The 23,581-nt window shown below is 45.0% G+C and overlaps 1 protein-coding gene across 9 annotated transcripts in view; it reads right to left on the bottom strand.

Annotated features, from left to right (window-relative positions):
- Positions 1 to 3,351: 3,351 nt before the first annotated feature.
- The window catches only part of SCN10A (sodium voltage-gated channel alpha subunit 10), a 110,425-nt gene continuing 90,195 nt past the window's right edge, over positions 3,352 to 23,581 (bottom strand). For all 9 annotated transcript variants that reach the window (XM_070238933.1, XM_070238940.1, XM_070238936.1 and 6 more), the window contains 7 exons: positions 20,606 to 20,728; positions 19,057 to 19,341; positions 18,260 to 18,313; positions 17,202 to 17,343; positions 14,667 to 14,767; positions 8,077 to 8,347; positions 3,352 to 5,106 (listed from right to left, as the gene is read on the bottom strand). In XM_070238933.1, the coding sequence (XP_070095034.1) occupies positions 3,893 to 5,106; positions 8,077 to 8,347; positions 14,667 to 14,767; positions 17,202 to 17,343; positions 18,260 to 18,313; positions 19,057 to 19,341; positions 20,606 to 20,728 (2,190 nt within the window). In that variant the 3' untranslated portion in view covers positions 3,352 to 3,892. The remainder of the gene's footprint in view (positions 5,107 to 8,076; positions 8,348 to 14,666; positions 14,768 to 17,201; positions 17,344 to 18,259; positions 18,314 to 19,056; positions 19,342 to 20,605; positions 20,729 to 23,581) is intronic.

Raw genomic sequence — 23,581 nt, 5'->3', positions numbered from 1 at the left:
AGGGTCCAATTTTGTTTCTTTTTCTCATGAAAACACAATTGTCCTAGCACCATTTGTAAGAAGATCATCTTTTCCTCACTGCCATGTTATGTCACCTTCGTCATATATTAGGTATCCATATATGCTTTGGTTTGTTTCTTTTTGTTATTGATTTTCAGCTAAACTGTATTATGATCCAAAAACATACATTATATGTTTTTAATCCCCTGAAAACTTTTTGAATTTTATTCTATGGCTGGGTATATAGATTATTTTTGTAAATGTTCTATAAGTACTTGAAAAGAACATGTATTTAGCAGCTACTTGATTAATTTACATGGTACATATTTTTCTTGCATTTTATTTTCACCCATTTGGTAACCTTAGGTTTCAGGTGTACCTATTTCTCTGTAAATATCATTTATTTGAATTTTTAAAATTCTTCTTGATAATCTTTGTCTATTTTCTGGACCATTGGTCCATTTATATTTAATATAATTACTGATATATTTGTGTTCAAATATACTACATTACTCATACTCGTTACTTATACTTGTTCTCTTAGTCTCTATTTCTCTTTTATCCTCTTTCTTACCTTACTTTTTTGATTATCTAATTATTTCTTATTAATTTTGCATCCCCAGCACTTGAGAAAGTGGCTTCACCTTTCTCTCAAGGCAAATGCTTTAGCACACCATGCCTACATCTCCCATCTGTGTTGGCTGGATGTTCCTGAATGTTCTTGGCCATCCATGTCTGTGTGTTAATGCAGTTTAACAGATAAAAAGTCAGGGTAGTGTTTACGATGGAGACATATTTTAAAGAAACTGCAGGTTCCAGATATTCATACAGTCAACACCACTTCTCCGTTTATCTCTCTTTAGCACTAACGATCCTCACATATTTTGGGCCAGAGAGATTCTAGTGCCATTTCCTATGGGTGGGGTTGAGAAGGTAGCTCTGTTTCTTCATATGCCCTGGACCTCTCAGATTTGCTTCCCTACAAGTCTAGTTCTTACCTTATAATTGGACCATCACGTAAACTTTGGAACTAAAGGTACTGAAATTGTCAAGGGCTAATCTTGCACTTATATTGAATACATTTCTGAAAACTTTGTGTAATGCAAGGTGTGTATATTGCATTGCTTTTCCAATGGTTCTCATTATAATTTGGGAAATGTATCTGTGTGGAAAAAAATGTGGGGTGTGTTAGTTTCATAAGGGCTGCTGTAACGAATTACCACAAACAAGATGGCTTAAAATAACAGAAATTTATTCTCTCACAGCTCTGGAGGCCAGAAGTCTGAAATGAAGGTATTGGCAGGGCTCTACTCTCTCTGAGGGTTCTAGAGGAAAACCCTTCCTTGCCTCTTCCTAGTTTCTGGAAGTTGCCAGAAATCCTAGGCATTCCTTGGCTTGCAGCTGCATCACTACAATTTCTGCCTCTGTCTTCACATAGCTGTCTTCTGTGTGTGTGTGTGTCTGTGTCTTCACGTGGCATTCTCCTCTCTGTTTGTCTATGTTTAAATTTACATCATGTTATAAAGACACTACTGGCCTACCCTAATCTATTATGACACATGTTAATTTGATTACATATGCAACGACCCTATTTCCAAATAAGGTCACATCCACAGGTACCATGGTTAGGACTTCAACATATCTTTTGGGGGACACAATTCAACTCATAACATGGGGCAAAAAATGTAACAAAAATATCTTTGAGAATAATATCATCTACTTAATAAAACTAGTCTGATGGTTGGGTACATTTAATCCTTCCACATAATAGTGTAAAAGTAAACCATTCCCCAAGCTCTCCGTCCACCCAGCTGTCTCATAAACACTTGGGCTAGCATCCTCTCAGATAGCATTTTCATTGATTGCATGAGATTTAGATGCTGAAGAAGCTGCACAGTCGACATGTGTGCTCTCTGGTTTAGTGGAACTAGGGAGGAAAAGCCATTTTGTTGAACTTATCTTTTATATACAAACCAGGGGTCCAGAGAATAGCTTATTTGTACTGGGACAGCCTGTTGCCTCAGCTATGCCATTGTCATCTTATTAACCTGCATCTGTGGGTGCTGGCAAACCCCAACAAGCATCTTTTTTGCTGGGGAAGATTTGCCCTGAGCTAACATCTGTTGCCAATCTTCCTCTCTTTTTGCTTGAGGAAGATTAGCCCTGAGCTAACATATAGGCCAATCTTCCTCTATTTTGTATGTGGGTCACTGCCACAGCATGGCTGATAAGTGGTGTAGGTCCACGCCTGGGATCTGAACCTGTGAACCCAGGCTTCCGAAGCGGAGTCCACCGAACTTAACCACTACAGCACGGGGCTGGCCACATACAACAATTATCTTGAAAGCCTCTTTGGCCTCTGATGGGCTAACAGTGATAGAGAAAGGAGAGCAAGGCCCCAGAAAAATCTGTATCTGTGAGGCACATAAGGTAGATCAGCCTCTAGGCTTTGTAATTATATAAATGGGAAATCTTATGAAGTCACCAAATACATATCAATGAATTGATGTGATCTTTGTCATTGTGGCAGGGAATATCTCAAGAGTTAATAGAAGATCATGGCTGTCATTAACATCCTTTATGTCCTATGTTGTCACATGAACTCCTTGCTCTCCTTCTTCTTAAGACTTGCCGTGTGCCTTGGGCTGAATAGTCTCCTCTGACAACCCTTGCTCCATTCACTGCATAAATCCAATTAATCTTTTGGGATTTACCTCTCATTATCTCTTGTGCTTAGAGCAGCGCCTGCCATGTAATAGATACTTAATAACATTTATAGGATGAATTAAAGAAAATATTGGCCAAATCTTTTATCTCCCAGATCATCTTTATCAAAATGTCCCTTTTCTTTTGATCATACTAATTATGGTGCCCTGGTCCAAGGGAAATAAGAAAACCTTCCTCCTTAAAGTCTATGAGATGTGGAATAGTTTCTGGAATGTATCCAAAAGTTGCCTCCTTAGCTACACAGCAGAAAGGTCTGACTATTGCAGCTTTAGAAAAGAGTGTTTTCTCATCTAAATTGAGTGGGGCACCACTGAGTTCTACAACATGAAATTCAAGGGCTAGAGAAAGTATCCATTCTGTCTCCCTCTACCACCAGTTTTCCCAGTGGAGAAACAGGTTCAGAATGGAAAGGGTTTGGCCCAGGTTCCCAGGCAATCAGTGGAAGAGTTAGGATTAGAACTAGTTCCCAGGACAGCGCTCCTTCCTGCCCTACCCAGTCTCGAGCTCAAACTGCAAGATAGCAGGAACCCTGAAAGTAAAGGAGAAGTGATTTATGACACGTGTCAGTCTCACATAATGTAAAAAAAATAATGCTTTAAGGTATAACTTCAGTCTTGACATCCCTTTAAAAATATTTATTTTAATGGATATCTCCGAGGCCTTTCATGACATAGGCCACAGGGATTACCCTGGGCCAGAGCAATTGTCTGGCAGCTCTCAACATGCAGTCATGCAAAATCCTAAATGACATTGCCAATCTCTATGTGGTGTTTCACAGAGGACTACCTTGGACATTCAGCAACATCCCTGCCATATATCTTTGAAAGTTCTGGTCCTGAGAAGTTTGTCTTGGTAAATGTAAGCTCTGGTCGCAATCAAAATAAAAGGACCAGGGACATTTTCTGGATAGTAAGGGAACCCGTCATCTGATATTGAAAGTCAAAAAGGAAGTCACAGTGGAAATTCTCTTGGCTTCTGACTCCTGTTGGTGTGTGTGGGCTTCTCCAAAGGTGGGTGCCAACTGCATTCCCTGCCCAGTTCTGACATTGTGACCAGTGGCATGCATTGGTAAGGTGGTAGCTGGGTGCCACCTGTAGTGGGAAAGAGTTATCACAGAGCAGAAGGACACATCAGAACTGGACATGTCCATGGTGGAGTGTCCTCACTAGGGCCCAGGGGCAGTGGCTTCCTTACTGGCAGTTTCATCCCCATTTTGTAATGAGTTAGATGTGCTCATGTTGACTTGATCACTAAGACCTCTAGTGACACTGTCATAAGATGGCGGGAAAGATGTGGCAGATGCAGTTTCAGATTTGTCTGGGAGCACACAATTTTCGTTTGCCAAGAACGCAACAAAGCCTTCATCTGGGAGTGACACAGCCTCCTCCTCAGCCCTGGGCACACCCGGGGCATTGGAGATTGTCATGGAGCGGTGTAGCACATAGCTCCGATAGGCCTTTTGAATAACAGTGGCTGAAATGTCTTCTTGCTTCCATCGGAGGGTGGTTGCTATTGGTTCATAGGATGCTTTTGAAAGATTAGTTGCCATGAACTTCTCCTCCATATTTGCCTTCAGAGAATCCAACTCCCCAGATTCTCCCAGAACGTTCTTGGTAAAGGCAAAAAGGATGTCCAAACAGTGGATCTTATCCCCAGGGACCAAGGGCAGGTCCATCTGGATTAATATATTCCGATTGGGTTTTGGGATTCGCAGGGGGCCAGAGAGGGTGTCTGCAAAATCTGAGAGGGCAGAAAAGGTAATAAACTGGGTGGCCTCTGGGTCGAACTGCTCCCAAGTCTTATAGAACATGTCAAAGTCGTCCTCACTCAGGGGCTCAGTGCTCTCCTCTGTGGCCACATTGAAGTTCTCCAAGATCACTGCAATGTACATGTTGACAACGATGAGGAAGGAGATGATGAGGTAGGAGGTGAAGAAGAGGATGCCCATGGCTGGGCTCCCACAGTTCCCCTGGGAGCCATTGCTGTTGGGCAGATTTGGGTCGCAATAGGGGGGCCCCGTGTTGAGGATGGGGCTGAGGAGACCATCCCAGCCAGCTGACGTGGTGATCTGGAAGAGGCAGAGCATGCTGTTGGCAAAGGTCTGGAAGTTGAACATGTCATCAATGCCAGCCTCCCACTTGACATGGGGGAAGCTGGACATTCCAAAGATGGAGTAGATGAACATGACGAGGAAGAGCAGCAGGCCGATGTTGAAGAGGGCAGGCAGGGACATCATGAGGGCAAAGAGCAGCGTGCGGATTCCCTTGGCTGCTCGGATCAGCCTGAGGATGCGGCCAATTCGTGCCAGGCGGATGACTCGGAAGAGTGTTGGGGATAAGAAATTTCCAAGTGACGTAAGAATTGCAGAAAACATCAGGCCTTTCAAAGAAAGGGGAAATGATCTAATTAGTACTTCCAGCCGTGAGTCCTGACAAAGTTGGCCGTGATCACATTCGCTCATCCCTCATCTCTGCTCCGTATGGACCTCCACATGAGCATCTGAATTCAAGGACTCTGGACCCTCTGAACCTGGCACTGTGGTTGACCTAAAGTAGGGGCTCAGTGAATGTTTATTGTATAAATCCTCTCTCCCTCAAGCAAGCCTCATTCTTCCTACCATGTTCTTATCTTTCCCTTTACTTGGAATATCTTCTTAGTCAACCTCCATGGTCAAAACCTGATGTTCTACAGCCTAGCTCATCTGGAAGTGATTACACCATATTCCATATGTACACTGTCCTTTATCTGTTTCTATATATGACAACAGACCCTGCTCGTCCCTGAAAATTCAGCCTTTGGATCATGCCTGTTCCTCCACCCTGGTCCTGTGCTTTGTGAAGGCCAGGACCCCCTATGATTCATCTCTCTATCTCCTACTGCGAAGATTGACTCAGTTCCTGGCACATAGTCCTGTGGATAATTGTACAGAGCCTGGTTTTAATTATAAGGGGGCCTGAGGAGTTGGGCAACTTGCTGACAGCTAAAGCAAAATGGCTTTGAATGGCCAGCTGTCTGCATAATGGCTTTTATTTGTTTCTTTCATTTCCAGCTATATTTGAACTCTATGTTAGGACCTGGAGATGAGCTCGTTTAGGGTCAGTTACAGCCCCCCATCCCAACTATGAACGAGGTTGGAAAGATGAAGAATGTATATGACTTCCTACTTGATATCTAACTCGAAGATTTGTGGAGTGAGGTCTGGGGGATCTGTGAAGGCCTTGGGACCACCAAAGATTAGGCAAAGCCTTTGGGTAAGACAGGATTCAAAGCCTCTCCGGAAAAACGGTGAGGGCGTGGCAGCAAGCTCTCTCCTTGCTACAGTTCGCTTCACCTTCTTCCCCTACTTGCCTTTTGTCATATGAACATTGGTAGTCACAGTATTGTGTTGGAAGGAGGAAAGAAATGGGAGGACACTTTGGAAATAATTATAATTTTGGATTATAAAATCTTTACAAAAGTCCCTCTCAAAGTTCAGTTTAACTGGGACATTTTTTCATAGTGTGGGATACGTTATGTGTCTATATAATCTCCCAAGTTTCTGTCAGCCAACTGGTCTACATCTACTACAAGGGAGAATGAATCTTCATACTTGTGAACAGTATGTCTTGCTGGCGGGAAGGAAGAAATGGGGAGAGGGAGAGAGGGCAGAAGGAGGAACAGGTGGGTTCTTTCACTTGTTTTCTAGTTCTCTGTCTGAGTGATTTCTGCCCTGTGGATGGTGTTGCTGTGTGGGTTATAGGAACTGATAGTTAAGGTGTCCCCATTATAGAATTGAGTACTCTGAGTATATTTTATTCCTATAGTACTGATGTGGGAAGTCACATAAGAAAGCTCCCCTCTCTAACATAAAATCAAAATGGCCTTTAGAATCTCTCACTTTGGGAGGCAAACAAATAAACAAACAAACAAAATAAACCTCCTACAAAAAATAGCAGCAACAGAGAAATAAAACAAAACAAAAAACAAAAATAAATTTAAATCCCTCAAACAAACACAACCCAAGGCTGTGTTTCAGCAGCAGGGTAGGGAGACGGATTAAGTGTTGCCAAGTTGTATTTAGATGCTATTAGCTCTTCATGGTAAATCAATGGGTAATTAAATCTACAGCCATGCCCTGACATGAAGAGTGAGCAGGTCATGATATAATAGATCAAGGTAGATTTATAATGCAAGGTAGAGCTGGTGTGCTGCGATTTGGCCTTCATAGGGCCAAACTTCGGCTAAACCACAGGAAGGCCAGGGACAGTCTCCTGGTTGTTGCTGGGAGGCGGCTAGTTCATTAGAAGAACATTAGCCTGGTCTAAATTCAGCTCCGCCCTTTACAAACTCTATGTCCTCGCGTAACTTTCTTAATCTCAGAGGCTCAATTTTAAATGTATACAATGAAGATAGTAACACTCCTTCACAGGGTTGCTGTGAAGATCCATGGCGCCTAGCCCAGTGCTCAGAACTCAGCAAGCACTCAATTATGTCGGCTCCATTTCCCACTTTAGCCTCTGACTTTATTCGTTTTCTCTGAACTCCACTGACCTCAAAATACTGGGCTTGTCATTCAACACCACCCAGACTAGGCCATAACAGCACTGATCTCTTGGCGTTGATCCCTTGACTTTTCTATCGCTCATATTCCCTAAGTAGACAGTTATATAGAGATTTAATTCCAGACCCTTGACTTAAGAATCTCTTTTGAACAGTCTCCCCTTAGTCTTTTTTTAATCTGCTTTTTCTCCCCAAATCCTCCCAGTACATAGTTGCATATTTTAATTGTGGGTCCTTCTAGTCGTGGCATGTGGGATGCTGCCTCAGCATGGCCTGATGAGTGGTGCCATGTCCATGCTCAGGATCCGAACCGGTGAAATCCTGGGCCACCGATGTGGAGCGCAACAACTTAATCACTTCGCCATGGGGCCAGCCCCACCCCCTAGCCTTTCCTTACTCTTCTGGAAACCCATCTCCCTTTCCAGAAAGTATTTTATGGCTCACCTCACATCACATCAACCACTCTCTGCTTTGAAGACCACAAAGATAAGGCCCACTGGAAACTCCATCATTTTAGGTTCTCTGGAAGAGTGATTGTTCCCTATCAGCCCCCAAAGTTCTGGCAATGGCTGTTCACCCAGTAGGTGCCTGAAAACACTTTGTGACAGCATGAAATGGAACCTCTCCATTTCACTGAAAGGCCAGGGGCAATTTAAGTCTGCTGCTCCTAGAAGGCAGCAAATATGGGTCTCCTCTGGCATATAGCATGTGTTTTAAAAGTTTGTTGGTTGTCCCCTTGATTTTGCAAGAGCAGCCAAAACAACCCCAAACAGAGGCTGGGCTTCCCCACCATGTTTGATACCAACTTACTCCCAATGGAGAGGACTACAACAATGAAGTCAAACACATTCCAGCCATTGGTGAAGTAGTAATGCCTCAAGGCAAACATCTTCATGACACACTCGCCCGTGAAGACAGCCACAAAGAACTGGTTGATTTTGTTAAGGACTCTTGTCTTTTCTTCACTCTGCTCATCAGTCTCCACCATCATGGTGATCATGTTGAGGCAGATGAGGACCATGATGACAATGTCGAAAGTTTGTCTGGTCACGATGTCAAAGACGAAGCCCTGGTACTTGTTCTGAGAAAACAAGAGATGGTACATCAGGACCTTTCGACCAACATAAACCAGGCATCTGAAGGGGCTGTGTTGTTCTCCATAGATGGGTTTTTTTTTTTTTTTTTTAATGTTTGTGACTGTGTATTTATATATACACATATATTTTATTTTTACTAATCACCTATAAAGTTTAAGTTAGTCTGTTTAAAAATATAATTACCTTCTGTTAAAAAATGTTATAGGTGATATTTGCACAGTCTTGAAGTGGGAAGGCTTACTTGGGAAAGTATAAAGGGAGGGAGAAAATAGCCCATTGTAGCGAGAAGGAAAAGAGCATAAACTGAGCATGTGACTACTGATAATTTGTTGTTGCTGTGTCATAAAATGCATGGCAACAAATGGTAAGAGATAAAGCTGGAGATTGCCTAGGTGGTAGGTTAGAAGCACACTACCATCCGATACATAGCAGTTTTGGAGGAATATTCTTCATTGATCCAATCACATAGTCACTGAGCAAACATAGATTGAGGTCTTATTCTCTGCTGGGCACTGCTTGTGGTGTTTTGGTCGCATGGCCAACACAATCCTCACATAGAGCTTATTTTTCTAGTTCCAGTTTGCTTTACGAAAATGTTTTTTTTTTTTGGGGGGGGGGAGAAAAAGCAGAAAAAAAAAAGATTGGCAACAGTTGTTAGCTCAGGTGCCAATCTTTTTTTTTTTTTATTGAGTTATTGATAGGTTACAATCTTGTGAAATTTCAATTGTACATTAATGTTTGTCAGTCATGTTGTAGGTGCACCACTTCACCCTTTGTGCCCACCCCCCACCCCACCTTTCCCCTGGTGTCCACTAAACTGTTCTTGGTCCATAGTTTTAAATTCCTCATATGAGTGGAGTCATATACAGATTATCTTTCTCTCGCTGGCTTATTTCACTTAACATAATTTTCTCAAGGTCCATCCATGTTATTGTTATTGCAAATGGAATGATTTTGTTCTGTTTTGCAGCTGAGTAGTATTCCATTGTATATATGTACCACATCATAGATGGGTTTTTAAAGTCTGAATCTTTTGTCTCCCTCACACCATACTTCACATCCAAACAGAAGCCAAGTCCTGTTCTTAGCCCTTCCAAAATCTCACTCTTAGTTGATTCTACCTCATTGCCTCAATTTAAGTCCTCATTACCTCTCCTGGTCCCATGAAGTCACCAGGCACTTTGTCCTTGGCCATGCTCTACCTTCCATTTGCAATGCCCTTCTAGTCTCCTATCTTGGCTATCTAAATCCCAACAGTCTTGAGTGAGCCATCTCTCTTAAGTCCCACTTCCTCCAGAGAATTTTCCTTAATCACATCATACCACATTGTTCCATCCTTTCTTTGGGCTCCCACAGCCTTTACAGTCAGTCTTGAGTTCTAGCGTTTCAGGTATACTTCCTGTCTTCTCTATTAGACAATGAGCTCTTTGAGGATGGGGCCATGTCTTATTTAACTTTGTGTTCCTGTAGTGCCCTGCATATAGCAAGAGTTCAAGAACTGCTTGCAAAATTATTGACTCGAGGGTAAAGTTAAGTGTTATGGTACAACTTAGTCTTGCAAATGTTTTCTTTATGCCTGGGGCTGTGCAGATGTCAAAACAAATGCAGGTACACGGCATGGGGTCAAGTCTTGGTTGTTTGCATCCTTGGAGGGAGGCAGAGTGGTCTGGATAACCAAGAGATCATTTCTACCTATCTATTTTTATAACAGATTTTTTAAAAAACTGTTTTTAAAAAAGTTCCTAGTATGGCCCTGTAGTCTTTCCTGTGCTGTTACCATCTTACTGTTCTGTGAGTACTTGATCCCAACCCCATTCTCCACCCCTCACCTTCTCCCAAACCCTTCTCCTGACCTCTTTGGCACTCACTCTCCTTGATCTGCGAGTATCTCTTCCTTCTCAATGGCTGCTCATTCTTCCCCACCCGACCCATGTACCCCAGGCATATGGGGCAGGCCTGAGGTCCTTCTTGTTTCCCCTTGTCACTTCCAGACCTTTGCTCCTCCTGTGTCTTGTAAAACCCTTCCTCCTTTGAAGCTTGTGTCATCTAGCTAGCCTACCTCCACCTCCTCTTCATGCTGCCACTTACCAACATTCCGGCCCCTTTGCTTCATGACTAGTGAGTGAAGCTCTTAGCCACACTTGGCCACTCTTGGCTATTATCCCTCACGTCCTTAGCTAAATCTCTAATGACATAGTTTTTCCTAACTTGAAGAAAAGTCTTCCTGAAGTTCACATCTCCCTCCAGCTACCACCCTACTTCTCTCTTCACTTTCACCGCGAAATTTGTTAAAAGAGTTGTGTGTCATCATTGTTTCCCATTCCCTCTCTAACCCACAACAGCATAGCTTTTGTCCCCATCCTGCCAGTAAAATGGTTTTGGTTAAGGTCACTGATGACCTCTGTAGTGCTAACCTGAAGGACACTTGTTGACATTGCTTACCACCCCCCCCCCACTTTGAAACTCTTTTCTTGGTTCCCCTCATGCCTTACTTTCTTTTTTTCTCTCTTTCCTTTCTGGCTTCTCTTTTTTGCATCTTCTTTACCCAACTTTTAGGTGTTAGAGCTCCTCAAGGCTCAGTCCCAGGCACACTTTGCTTTTCACCCCATTCTTTCTCTCTTGGCAATGTCTCAAGCCTGTGAATTAATATGTGTGTGATTTTTGCTAATTATTTTCCTGTGTCAATGGACTGTAATCTTTGTGAGGGTAGGAACTTTCTCCATCTTGCTCACTGCTCTATCCCCATTGTCTGCATATTGCCTGACACACAATAAATGCTCAATACATAGAAGGATGAATGGATGACAGAATGGACAGCTCTGTTATCCACACCTCAAATACAATTATAAGGCCACCCTACTAGATTTGATTAAATTTAATTCTGTACAACAGGCAGTCACTGAATGTGTACTATGTGCAGGGCTCTGCATGAGTAGCTATGAGGGGGAAGAGAGGAACCTGTCATGAGTTTTACCATGGAGCTCCCAGGAGCTGCAAAGCAGGCAGAGGGAAGAAGGGCTGTGACAGAGGCTGGTTCCTGCTGTCTGCTTCATGATGGGGATGTGTTGCTACCCTGTGGGGTTAGAGCAAAGAATCAACCCCAAGTGGGTCTGGCTCCAGGTATAACTGCTGGCTCACATCTTTTCTGGGGTTGGAGGGGGATTGCTGGATCACTAATAGCTTTCATTTCATCACTGAAAACGGTGAAAAAATATAGGCCCATTCGTGGCCACATGACTTCTAATTAAACAGATCAGGCAACAACATTGCTAAGCATCTGGGTGTCAGATTTGCCCTGGATATTAGGATGATGGGGGTGGAGCAGCTTGCTGGCTGCTCTTGGTTTAGCCTGTGGGCAGGGATCACTCCTTTGCAACCCTCGGTGCTCTCATAGATGATGAAGTGGGTGACTGATGATGTGACATTCTGGAGCCTATTATTTTCCTATAAAGTGGAGTATGTGAAACGTCCTTTTAGTGATTTCAATAGCAGGGAATGTTATAGAATAAAATTTACCAGTCTTGTGGAAGCTGTAGTCTTTGCTATGGATGAAGCATAATATTTAGAACTTGGGCTTCGCTAGTGGCGAGAGGTAGTATGTATGTGCTACACATGCATGTCCCTATGTTGACCCAGGTTGGTCCTGCCATGAAATGGCACCCACGCACCTGTGGGGCAGAACTCCTGTGCCAATGCTCTGCTTATCTGACTAGCTTGACCTGTTGGGACTCCTGTTGGGATGAAGATGAGCATTCCAGTGCCAATAATCTGGTGAAAAGGAAGCTGGATCTGGGAAGGTGGGTCTTAGGTGGAGGAGGGAATTTCTCGTTTTCCTTGGGTTTCTTTCTTGGCTCTGGACTTTAGGGAGGGCAGATGACCAGGCTTGTGCCACTGTGCTGTGTGTGTCAAGATGTTGCCTGCTGTATGGATGCTGGCCAGGAGCTGTGATGGGCCAAGGCCTGTGGGCTCTGGAGGGCAGCCATATGCAGTTGCTGCTTGGGCCCTGCTCTGCTAGTTTCTCTTTTGGCATCCTTAAGATTTCAAAGTTTTGTTTAAATGTTCCAGCCTTGCCTCAGCTATGCTAAGGAGAGAGTGTTTGCCATGCTTGGACCTGAATATTAAGGAAAGAGCCATGTTCCTCCCCCAAAGCTAGTATACACCCCTACCATCATGAAGGATGGTGAATTTTAGGAACACAGTTCGGCTATGAGGCCTTTCTTCTCTTATCCATATGGAGGACCTCCACCAGTGCCAAGGTGGGAGGATCTTGGTTATGGCTTAGCTAGAAGAAATGGTGATTTTGTTGTACATCTTCCTGCCCAACCATTGAATTCCACTCCTATTGCAGTGCCTGGAATTTCAACATTAGGTTCCTACCTTTATATTAAGATAGTGTCCTCTCCAGGGTCCCTTTTTGAAATGCAGCCCACCCTGTCCCAGGGAAATTGCCCTCTTTGAGAGGAGGAAGCTATAGTGGCCTGTGGGATTGGTTGATGAGGAGGGGAAAAGCTGAGGCATTATAGAGAGATTGAGAGTGGGTTAGGAAAGGTACCAAAAACTGTCATGATTTTGCCAAGGTTGCCCCTTACACAGAACTCCTCGGTGTCTAGTTCAAATGTGGATTCAACATCAGTCCAGCAACCGGTAAAGGTCAACATGCACTCAGCTGCTGGTTTCTCAGGATCCTCCTTCCTTTGCCCCTGACTTGACTCTGTTTGGCTGAGCTCAGCCTTTCACCTACATCTTTTAATTTTGAGCCTATTCTTGCCCATTGGACTGGCTGGCAGAGCGGTACTCAATGAACATTAAGAACTTTCCCTCAGGCTCACCTAAGCCCAGTTATCTTTATCTCCTGGGGGATTTGGGAGGACCCTCTGCCCCTGCAGTGGTCTGAACGTCCTATCACTCCCTATTGTAACAGTTCTTTTTTTTTTTTTTTAAAGATTTTATTTTTTTCCTTTTTCTCCCCAAAGCCCCCCGGTACAAAGTTGTATATTCTTCGTTGTGGGTCCTTCTAGTTGTGGCATGTGGGACGCTGCCTCAGCGTGGTTTGATGAGCAGTGCCATGTCCCCGCCCAGGATTCGAACCAACGAAACTCTGGGCCTCCTGCAGCGGAGCGCGTGAACTTAACCACTCGGCCACGGGGCCAGCCCCACCTATTGTAACAGTTCTTATCAGAATTAAGAATAGTAATAAATTCATGACTCCGGTTTCCAAGTAAGGTATATCAAAGTTTATAACATTTTTTTTCTCTTGTAAATGTTTCAAGATTCTGTGCTCATGAAGTTTTTAGTGACTTATGCAAACCTCATGTCTTGATTTAGAAATCCTAATGCCTTGGCCAACAGAATGAAAGTCTCCATAATCTGTTCCTTTGTTGAAGGTCCTTAGGCTTTGCCCTTGCGTGGGGAAAGGCTAATGGGATTGTGCCATGGGCAGTACCTGTAGTTTCTTCATAAATGCTGCATCTTAACCACAGAAAGGTTATGTAAAGGGACAAGATGCCAATTCCATTCACTGGAGTGGATGGCTCAGAAATTCTCTTAAGAGGTTCAGTTGTATGTTTCTGACTTAGCAATACTCCCACTCACAAACCTGTTCATCCACTCCCAACAGGGGCCAACCAGAGGTTGTTTTCCATCTTCTGGCAGAGGGCTGAGAAGAACTTAGGTGATATTGTGTATGGTTTGGGTGCTGCATTTAATGGGGGGAATAAAAGGGCATGTCTCTTAGGGTCTTTGAGAATAAAGTGGAGTATGGCACTAGGTTTTGGTTAATCTTTAAACACTAGAGTGGGATAATTTTTGGTTCCTGTTGTGCAACCTGGCCGTGACCAAGAATGGTCCACAGATCCCAGGGGTTTTGGGTTTTGGCCATTTCCTCTGTCTACCTGTAGGCATGAGTTGGAATGTAGGGTGAAGCTAGAGATCCATTGCAACCTAGATCATGATGTGTAACCACACAAATGTTTCATCTCAGGGCTCTAACCACCCTTACTATCATTTAGCCTCATTTGCTCCCAATCCTATGCTTGAACCCTAAACCTGTTGGGGAACTCAGTACTTCCCTAAGCAGGTCTATGTGGAGCACCTGTAGGAGCTATGTTCACTGCAGAAGATCAGAGTTGCTTCTTGTAGACTTCTCATTCCCCATGCCTGGGAACTCTCATTACCTCATCCCCAAATTCAACCTAGATCTCCTCCTCCAGAGAGGGCACTGGCCAGACCCCCACCCAGCACAGATATAGGCTGGTAGGTTTGATTTCCAGACACACTTTGCTAGAGGGAAGCTCTGGGGCTCACCAGGGGCCGTGGGATGGGCTTCTGTGGTTTCTTGGAGCCCAGCTTCTTCATGGCGTTGTAGTACTTCTTTTGCTCCTCTGTCATGAAGATGTCCTGACCCCCTAAGTGCAGGAAAGGGTAACACACACTCCTGTTATTAAAGCAACAAGAACCCCCAGGGATACCAAAATCAGAGCATGCTGCAGGAGAAGGACATCTCAACCTTTCCCCTCTCTGCAGAAAGACATGCTAAGGCCAGGATCAAGCAGTGTCCTGCCCGGGTGCTACAACTGGTGACAGAGCAGTTGAGACTGAGCCCCAGCTCTGACTCCCTGCCGGGGTCTCTGGAACAAAGCCTGTTTCTCTTCTCTAGGAACCCAGCAATGCTGCCTGGACAGAGGGTGGAGAGGGTTTGGGAACAGAACCCAAGGAGAAGGTACATATCAGTCTAAAATTTGAGCCTTGAATCCAGCCTGCTGGTGACAGTCAAATCCATTGGGTTTCTAGAATCATAGTCCCTGCCAGGAGCAAAAGCTTCCCTCAGGGCCTCCTGGAGCAAAGACCCTGGGATCCAGCCCTTTGAGCCCTTTCTGGAGAAGAGGAGCTGGGGACAGTTATTGCCTTATCCAAGGGTCCTTGGAGAATCTGTGATTGGTTCCCTTAAGGCCCTGCCAGTTGCACTGCCCTCTGCTGTTACAGTGCCAGAAATTCCACCAGTGAAGATGTCTTCCTCCCTTAGGATTAAGTTTTCTTTAAGAACCCTTTGGACTTTCTTCATTCAACCCCTCACTTTTCACTTGCTGACATATATGAAAGCCTCCCATTTCAGTAGCATGTTTGTGTAAATTAGTCATTGCAAATGCTGGGGAAATGGGCTGAGATCTGTGGCATTAGGGAGGAGATTTCAGAAAATTCATGGACACAGAGGACTTCCTGGAGGAACATCTTGGTGAGGATGGGGGCAGGGCCAGGGACAGGGGCAGAGTGCTGGCAAGCGCTAGGTGGGCCACACTGACAATTCTGGGAAAAGAGTCAGCAAATACAGTTTCTGACCCCAGCTTGATCACTGGTTTGTCTCACTCTATCACTTAACATGGCCAGCTCCCTGTCTAGGCCTCGGTTTAGACATCTGTAAAATGGGAGAAAGAATTGCTTGAATGATCTCGAAGCCCTCTAGGGTACTGATGACACTGGTCAGCACTTCACAGCTGTCTCACTGAGCCCTTCAGTGAGGGCTCCCACAGCCCTGTCCTGCCCTTCTCATGCCCAGGACCCCGGCTGAGGACTTCCTGCAGGTGGGGTGCCCATCCTATTAGATATTTATTCTCAATTATAAAAGTAACTAACAGTTCTCCTCTAGTGCCTCCTGTGTGCCCAGCCCTAAAACTAGGTGCTTCTTTTTCTTTAAAAAAAAAAGATTGACCCTAAGCTAACATCTGTTGCCAATCTTTTTTTCTTTTCTTTTCTTCTTCTCTCTAAGCACTCCAGTACATAGTTGTATATTCTAGTTGTAGGTCCTTTCTAGTTCCACTGTGTGGGATGCCGCCTCAGCATGGCTTGATGAGCGGTGCTGGGTCTGTGCCCAGGATCTGAACCCACGAAACCCTGGGCCGCCCAAGCAGAGCACGTGAACTTAACCAGTTGACCACGGGGCTGGCCCCAACTAGATGTTTCTTACACAGGGTTTTATTTACCTCTCACCAGAACCCTGTGAGTGGGTATTATTAACTCCATTGAATGGATGAGAAAACTGAGGCTCAGAGAGATTTAAGAAATTGTCAGCGTCACCCATCCAGCAAGTAGTTCAGTGGGGAATGCAAGCCCAGGCTTGTATGATGCCGAGGCCATTGCTGGGCTCTCAATGCTGGGTTATGTGACTTGCCAACGTGACCTCTTTTTTCCTGGATCTTGGTTTATACAAGTCTAAAATGGTGCCCTATGTACCTCAGAGGAATGGAGGGTATTAAGTGAAAGGATCTCATGAAAGCATTTTACACTTTTAATGCCCTTGTATTTTAATATAAATGAGAGAGATTATCTGGGATTGGGTTCCTATTCATTAGAGTCAGCACCCATAGAGGCAAGGGTCTTCCTTCCCATCCCAAAGAGGGTTGGGACACTGCCAACACTGGGGCTCTGGCCCTTCCTGAGGTGTCCTGATTCAGTGCTCTGGGGATGAGGGACCCAGACAGAGGCAGCAAGTGCTGGAGCCCTTTCTTTCTCTATTACTATTTCCCAAAGAGTTACCTGGGACACACCCAACACTCCTGGCTCCAGCTGGGAAGACCGTGGCACTCTGGGAAAGAGGATGAGGACCCCAGGTGGGGCTCAGGGGCATTCCTGATACAGAGAAACGCAACTCTTCCAGCAGCAGCCCTGGACACTAGACAGGGGTGAGGGCTGCAACCAGGGGACAAAGGTCTGTGTTGGTGTTAAAGGCCAAAATTGGGCTCCCAGTCAGGCATGATGGGCTCTAAGTAGGGCTGGCTTTAGTCTTGAGGCCAGGGGACAGGAAGTATAAGATTTGCCACTACTGCAGAAACGTCCCAGCCCCACTTATCTTTTTTTTTTGTTGATTGAAGTTGTCAATTATGACCCCAACGAAGAGATTGAGGGTGAAGAAGCCGCCGAAGATGATGAAGATGACGAAGTACAAGTACATGTACACATTGTCCTCCCACTTGGGCTGCAGGTTCTCCTGTGGCCGGACAAGGTGGGGCGTGGGGAAGACAGGTGTCTTAGTTTGGGTTCACACCAAAAGCCAACACCAAGACAAGGACCTGGGTGCAGGGGGTTTATTTGGGAGGTGATCTCAGGAAGCAGGAGTGAGGGAAGGGAGGGCAAGCAGGAGCAGCAGAAAGCCAGTGAAGAGGGTGTTGTCAAGCAGGCCATTTTCATGGGCAACTGGCTCTCTATCCTGTTGGGGCCCTCTAAAGAACTGTGTAGAACACAACTCAGAATTGTACCACTGAGGGACAGGGAAGCTGGAGTATTTATCTACAGACTCTCAAAACTTTTCTATGAGGATTGCCCCGGGGGACATTAAATTCCCCGCCCTTGAGGGAGGGGCTGCTGAGCCAGCTCTGAACCACTGAAGAAAGTCAAGTCTCACATGTAGAATCAGAAATGCAGCACACGAGTGAACTCAGAGGTGGGCTGAGGGAATATGGGGCAGGTCATACACAGTGTCTGCCACAGAGGGAATACGTCTTTCCCTAACAGCGTCCCTCTTTTCCACCTGGCTGCCACGATAGTATCTGAAATGCCATCTTGTTCCTTCTGATGCTACTTTGTTCTTGCTACTGCCCCTACTCCTGCTTCTGCCCAGGGAGTGCCCTTACACACAGTCCTTTAGAAGTTATCCACTACTTTCCTCATTGGTGAGCAGAGGAAGATCTTAAGAAGCCTGGGGAGTGTGCATGGAAAGGGAACAGGCTAGGTTGGCTAAATATCCAACAGAGGGCCAGCTGGACCCTGCTCCAGGAAAGGATAGTGCCAGGCTGCTGGGTGATCACCGCTTGTGGTACCAAGGCACCTTCACTCCATTTCAAATAGACTGGCATGGGCATGTCACATGGAGGGGAAGGCCGTAGGCATGGCGGGCTGAGACTCACCTCCCGGGAATCAACAGCTGCATACATGATGTCCATCCAGCCTTTAAAGGTTGCCTGGAAACAAGGAGCAGAGGCCATTCAGTGTCTTCCCATTTGTCTATACTGGAATCTGTTTTGATTCACTTATTTGTTTTGCTCATAGAGTATCAGCCCCCCTGGAGCCAGTTCTGACATGTCTCTGTATCTCCCAGGGCTGAGCACGGTGCCGGGCATACCATAGCTACTCAGGGATTATTTTTTGAATGAATGCATGAACAAATGGTGGAATGCAGGAACTTGTGGGTAACTGCAATGACAAATGTATAAGCAATTGCATCAACACTTCAATGAATGGAGGACTGAATGACCAAGTGGATGAAGACAGGGGATAAATGAATGAATGGAAGTGTGAATGTGTTTGACTGTCATCATCACCAGTATTATCTATCATTACAATAGATCTGGAACATACTTTATTATCCTTTGGGAGATGATCTGCAGCAGAAGACTGAACATGTGGCTATACTATGTCTATTTTGTACAGCAGTGAATTCTAAGCCATCACCTGCTACAATCCCATGGCAGGCCCATTCTTTTATTCTATTCTGTTAGCCCACATTGGTCTAAGTGCACCACTGTGAGATCACATTCATTGGTAAGACCCTCTGGCCTCACAGTGTAGTCTGTAGGAATAGGAAATGACCTCAACTCACACTGAGTGCTACCCTTTTCAGTCTTTACAAAGCATCTCTGGGAGACCCCAGACACTCCATGTTATTGAGCACCCAAAGAAAGAGATGGTTGATCTCAGGACTCACCACCTGCAGAAGTGCAAGGTAACCCATTGCAACATTATCAAAGTTGACCTTCACATTGACCCAAAAGAAGTTGCCGGTGTAGTTTTGACGTTCACAGTCAGATTTGTTATTCACGATAGACAAAGGCACAAGAGAAAATTCTTCATTGGTGGTGTTGATGCACTTCTTAAACTTCCCTGCAAAGAGGTTCACGCCCATGATGCTGAAGATGAGCCAGAAGATGAGGCAGACGAGGAGGACGTTCATGATGGATGGGATGGCGCCCAGCAGGGCATCCACCACCACCTGGGGGGAGATGCAAAAGGACCTGGAACCCCACAAATGCCCCACCCCTCCTTGCTGGATCCCACTTCTTTCTACACTCAATCAGGCTGCTTCATGAGCCAGTGGCCTTTGGAAGCAAGAGAAGTAGGTTAATTAGTGCAATAATTCAGACTCAGAAAACTGAAAGACAATGGGCAGCTGAAGATCGGTTTATACCTTCTCTCTAAATTTCATTCAGGGCAGGTTTCTGTGACTTTCCTCAGGACTGAGGAGATGGATGAATTTACAAGTACACACATGCTCATTTAGAAGTGTGAGTATGTATGCTGTGCTTGCACATACAGAATTTTAGAACCCTGCTTTATTTTCCTTAAATACAACACACAAAATATAGTTCACAGCAAGCTTTGGTCAAGAATCAGTGAAAACTTAAATCCACATTCACAAACGTGCTTATTTGTAAATGAGCAACATGGAGATAAAATAAATATCAAACTATTTCAATCATAAGCTCCTACCGTTTGTAAAGGTACACGTTAATTTTAAAAGCCCACGTTTGTTTTTTGAAGACATGATGTCTTTGAGTCAATGGTGGAGGAAGAAAGCAAAACCTCACTTTCTGTACCAGGAGACTTCTGTAATTATGGGGCGGGGGAGGAATTAGTAGTCTCTCATCCCCCCATAAGACAAGTTCCAGGCTTGTGAGCATTCCATCCTGAGGAAGACAGTGAGGGCAAGGTGAGGCTGATATCGATGGATGAGGAAGGGATGGATGAAAGGGAAAAATCCATAGGACCCAATGACTGCGTTAGCTTGGGGAGAAGATGCATTTCAGTCGTTGATGTCTGAGGTGCTGAGCTGATGATGTTACTACATTTAAATGGAGAGTCAGAAGAAAGGCTCATTTGTCATGGAAGGATGAAGAACTTGGGATGTTCCAGATATTTTGGCAATAAAGACAAGAGGCAGGGTGGGGAGATTGAGGTAAGAGATGCTTGTGGAGCCATGAAGCAGGATCACTTCACCGAAGCAGGAGAGAGAGAGGTCTGAGCCCTGGTAGATGTGATAGTTGAGGTGAGAAGGGAAGAGGGCCTCACAAGGGGAGTAGAACGAGAACTAGGAGAGTGAGGACACTGCAGCACCACCAGTGTCTGGGCAGGAAGTGAGGACCCAAGAGCCAAACTGTGGGGTTGGGGCCCAAGCTCATGATCAGTGGTGTGGAGGGTGTAACAGGGAGAGGGGTACCAAATGCTGCAGACCAGAGTGGTTTAGAGATAGGGCTTACCCGCATGCCTTCAAATCGAGACAGAGCACGCAGTGGCCGCAGGGCACGGAGGGTCCGAAGGGCTTTGATGGATGCCATATCGGAATACTGCAGGATCTTCGCTATAAGGCTTGTCAGTGAGATCTGAGTGCAGGCAGAGAGCAAAAGCATTACTCTAGGGTCCCGGAAAGGTGGTCCTGGTGAAAGGACACAGGAAATCCCTCCCACCCCCTACTCTGTCTAAGCCCTTGTCTTGGCTCCCACCTTATTCTGAATTCCTATGAGAGGTCTAGAGAGAATCAAATCCCTTCTCTTCTATTAAAGATTTAATTCATCACTTATCTGAACCTCCAGGCGAGAAAAACTCAGTCTCCCACATTGCCAGCCCCTGGTATGTAGGTGGTCAAGCTCACAGTGTGTTAAATCAAGCTTCCCTTTCCCCTCAAGGGCACCAGCCAGCCCCAACGGCCTTGAAACTTTGACTTTCAGAGACTTGGAGAGATGATGCTCCCTCATGGAGGTTATGCTGAAAGTCTTTTTTGAGGAATATAACGTGAGTCTCAATTGCATGTCCTCAGAAAAGTGGGGTGGAAAGAGTCCTGGCCTGGGTGGGGTCTAGTTCCCTCTCAACCCCTGATTTTTTGTGACCTTGGGTCAGTGCCTTGTAGTCCAGGTTGCACTTTCACCCTTTGTAAAATGAGAGTCAGACCAAGAGAATTCCAAGGTCCTTACAGCTCTGCAGTTCTTCAGTGAGAGGGACTGGCATGGGCCCATGAGATCCAGCTTTGACAGAAAGCTGAGATATAGCGACTGAGTTGTGAGTCCCTGTTGCTCTGTTGGTTTTTCACTTTTTTAAAATGTTGGACCAAGGACTGAAATGGATACAAACTGATGGAAGAAGGGTCACACCTTCCGGGAACTTTGCAGGTGGCAGGGAGATACCATATGCACAGGCTTGAGCTTGCCAGAGACTGTGACCCTATCCTGTGAGACCCCAACTGCACCATGACTGGTGGGCTGAATTCAGGCTTAGCTTATCCGGGCAGCTAGGTAGAGATGTACACCAGAACTTCTGAAAGGGAGGGGTTTACACTTGGGTGCAAGAGCCTCAAACAATGCCTGTTCTCTAAATGGGTAGTGTATTCTACCATGACAAAGAACTGGAATGGAAAGGACCCCCCTTCCTCCATCCATGCAAGGCTCTAGACACCAGTAGGTGTCTGGCTGACTGAAGGCAGGGAGATTTGGGGCCAGTTCCCTCCTGAACACTATTCAGTCTTTTTCTCTGTCCACTGGGAAGGCTGCCTCATGTGCAAAATCTGCAGTTGGGACAGTCAGGAGCTGGCGCCTCTCCATCAAAGCCCTCCCACCCAAGCCCAGCTCCGCTCCCACTGCTCAGGCCACTAGCTGCCCAACTGGTCTCTAGGCCTCAGTAGTGCATCCATCCGACTGCAAATTTGATTACAATCGTGTCTCTCTCTTACTCCTAACCTTCTCTAGTGCTTTATCATCCTCAGGATAAGCTCCAGACTCTTTAGCCTGTATTATATGGCCACAGCCTGCATTTCCAGTCATATTTCACCCATATGTTCTACCCAAATCAAACTGTTCCTTAAATGTGTCTGTGTCTTTGCCTTTGCTCAGGGTCATCTTTTAATTAAGATTGGCCTCCTCCAGTCCTCTTTGCATCTCACTACTCTTGCTCATTGTATGCCCTATGTCTAATGCCACGTCCTATAGAGGAATGAAAGCAGAGTCATGTCTCTGTGTCCTTAAGACACTACTTATTTCCAGCAGTGCTCACCACATCTCCCCTTATAATATGTTTATTTCTCTCTGTGTGTCTTACCTGCCGGAAGATTAAAGTGTAAACTCCTGGAGATAGGGACAATTTATTTTGTGGCTTCTATCTCTCCCAGAGCACATCATAAGATAATTTATATTCAGTAGTTATAAGTAAACATTTGATAAACTGAAGAAAAGATAGAAGCATGTTGGGTGGATGGAAGGAAGGAAAGAAAGAAGGAAGAACATCTGGATGCAAGGTTGAAGGACGGTTGGATAGAAGAGTGGATTAAAGAATACAAAGATGGATAGACTAGATAGTTGAAAGGAAGGATGAAAGAAAGAAAGCAAAGAAGAAAGGATAAAATATGGAAGCATGGAATAGTGGATGGGTGAGGGAAGGATGGATGGCTGTATAAAATGGCTGATGGATGAATGGAAAGATAGAGTTGGATGGACAGATGAATGGAAGAGATTAGAGAATGAATGGAAAGTTGATTGGATGGATGACTGGATTGATGGATGAATGGAAGGAAAATGGATGAATGGACAGATGAGTGGAAGAAATGAAGGATAGATGAACAGGTTAAAGGAAAAACAGAAAGATGGAAGAATGAGTGGATAGAAGAATGCTTGGATGGAAGGTGCATGAATGAGTGAATAGAAGGTTTGACAACTGAATAGTTAGACAGAAGGATGAATCAAAAGATAGAAAGATAGAAGGGTCAAGGACCAGTTGATAAATGGACAGAAGGAAGGTGAGGCTGAATGTATGGGTAGAAGGGAAGAAGGAAAGAAGAATGAGAACGGATGGATGGAAGAGGATTGACAGAGAGGATAAATGGAAGAAGTAAAGATGAATGGATGTTTGGAAGGAAGGAAAAAGGAAGGGTGAATGGTTAGATGATAGGAGGAGGAATGTATGGAAGGAAGGATGGATGGTCAGAGGAAAGAATTAGTAGGAGGATGGATGGAATGAGTGAGTGCCCATTTAAGGTGATCAGGACTGAACCTAGTGAGACCTACGTAGATAGTAGTGACTGTGCCCGCCAGAGAGGTCGGTAGCCAGATTATAACATTTTCCCTTCATTTATGAATATGATATATGCACAAAATTATCACCTGTGACTCAGATTTCAGGCCTCACAGTTAATCCCTGTGGTGCAGTGGCCTGTTGCTGCTAGCACGTTGGTATCAGGAAAGAAGAGAATC

The sequence above is a fragment of the Equus caballus genome, chromosome 16, assembly GCF_041296265.1.
Source record: "Equus caballus isolate H_3958 breed thoroughbred chromosome 16, TB-T2T, whole genome shotgun sequence".
Classification (NCBI taxonomy): Eukaryota; Metazoa; Chordata; class Mammalia; order Perissodactyla; family Equidae; genus Equus; species Equus caballus.
The sequence above is the reverse complement of the archived record's forward strand: the minus strand, read 5'-3'. Positions and strand labels throughout refer to the sequence as shown.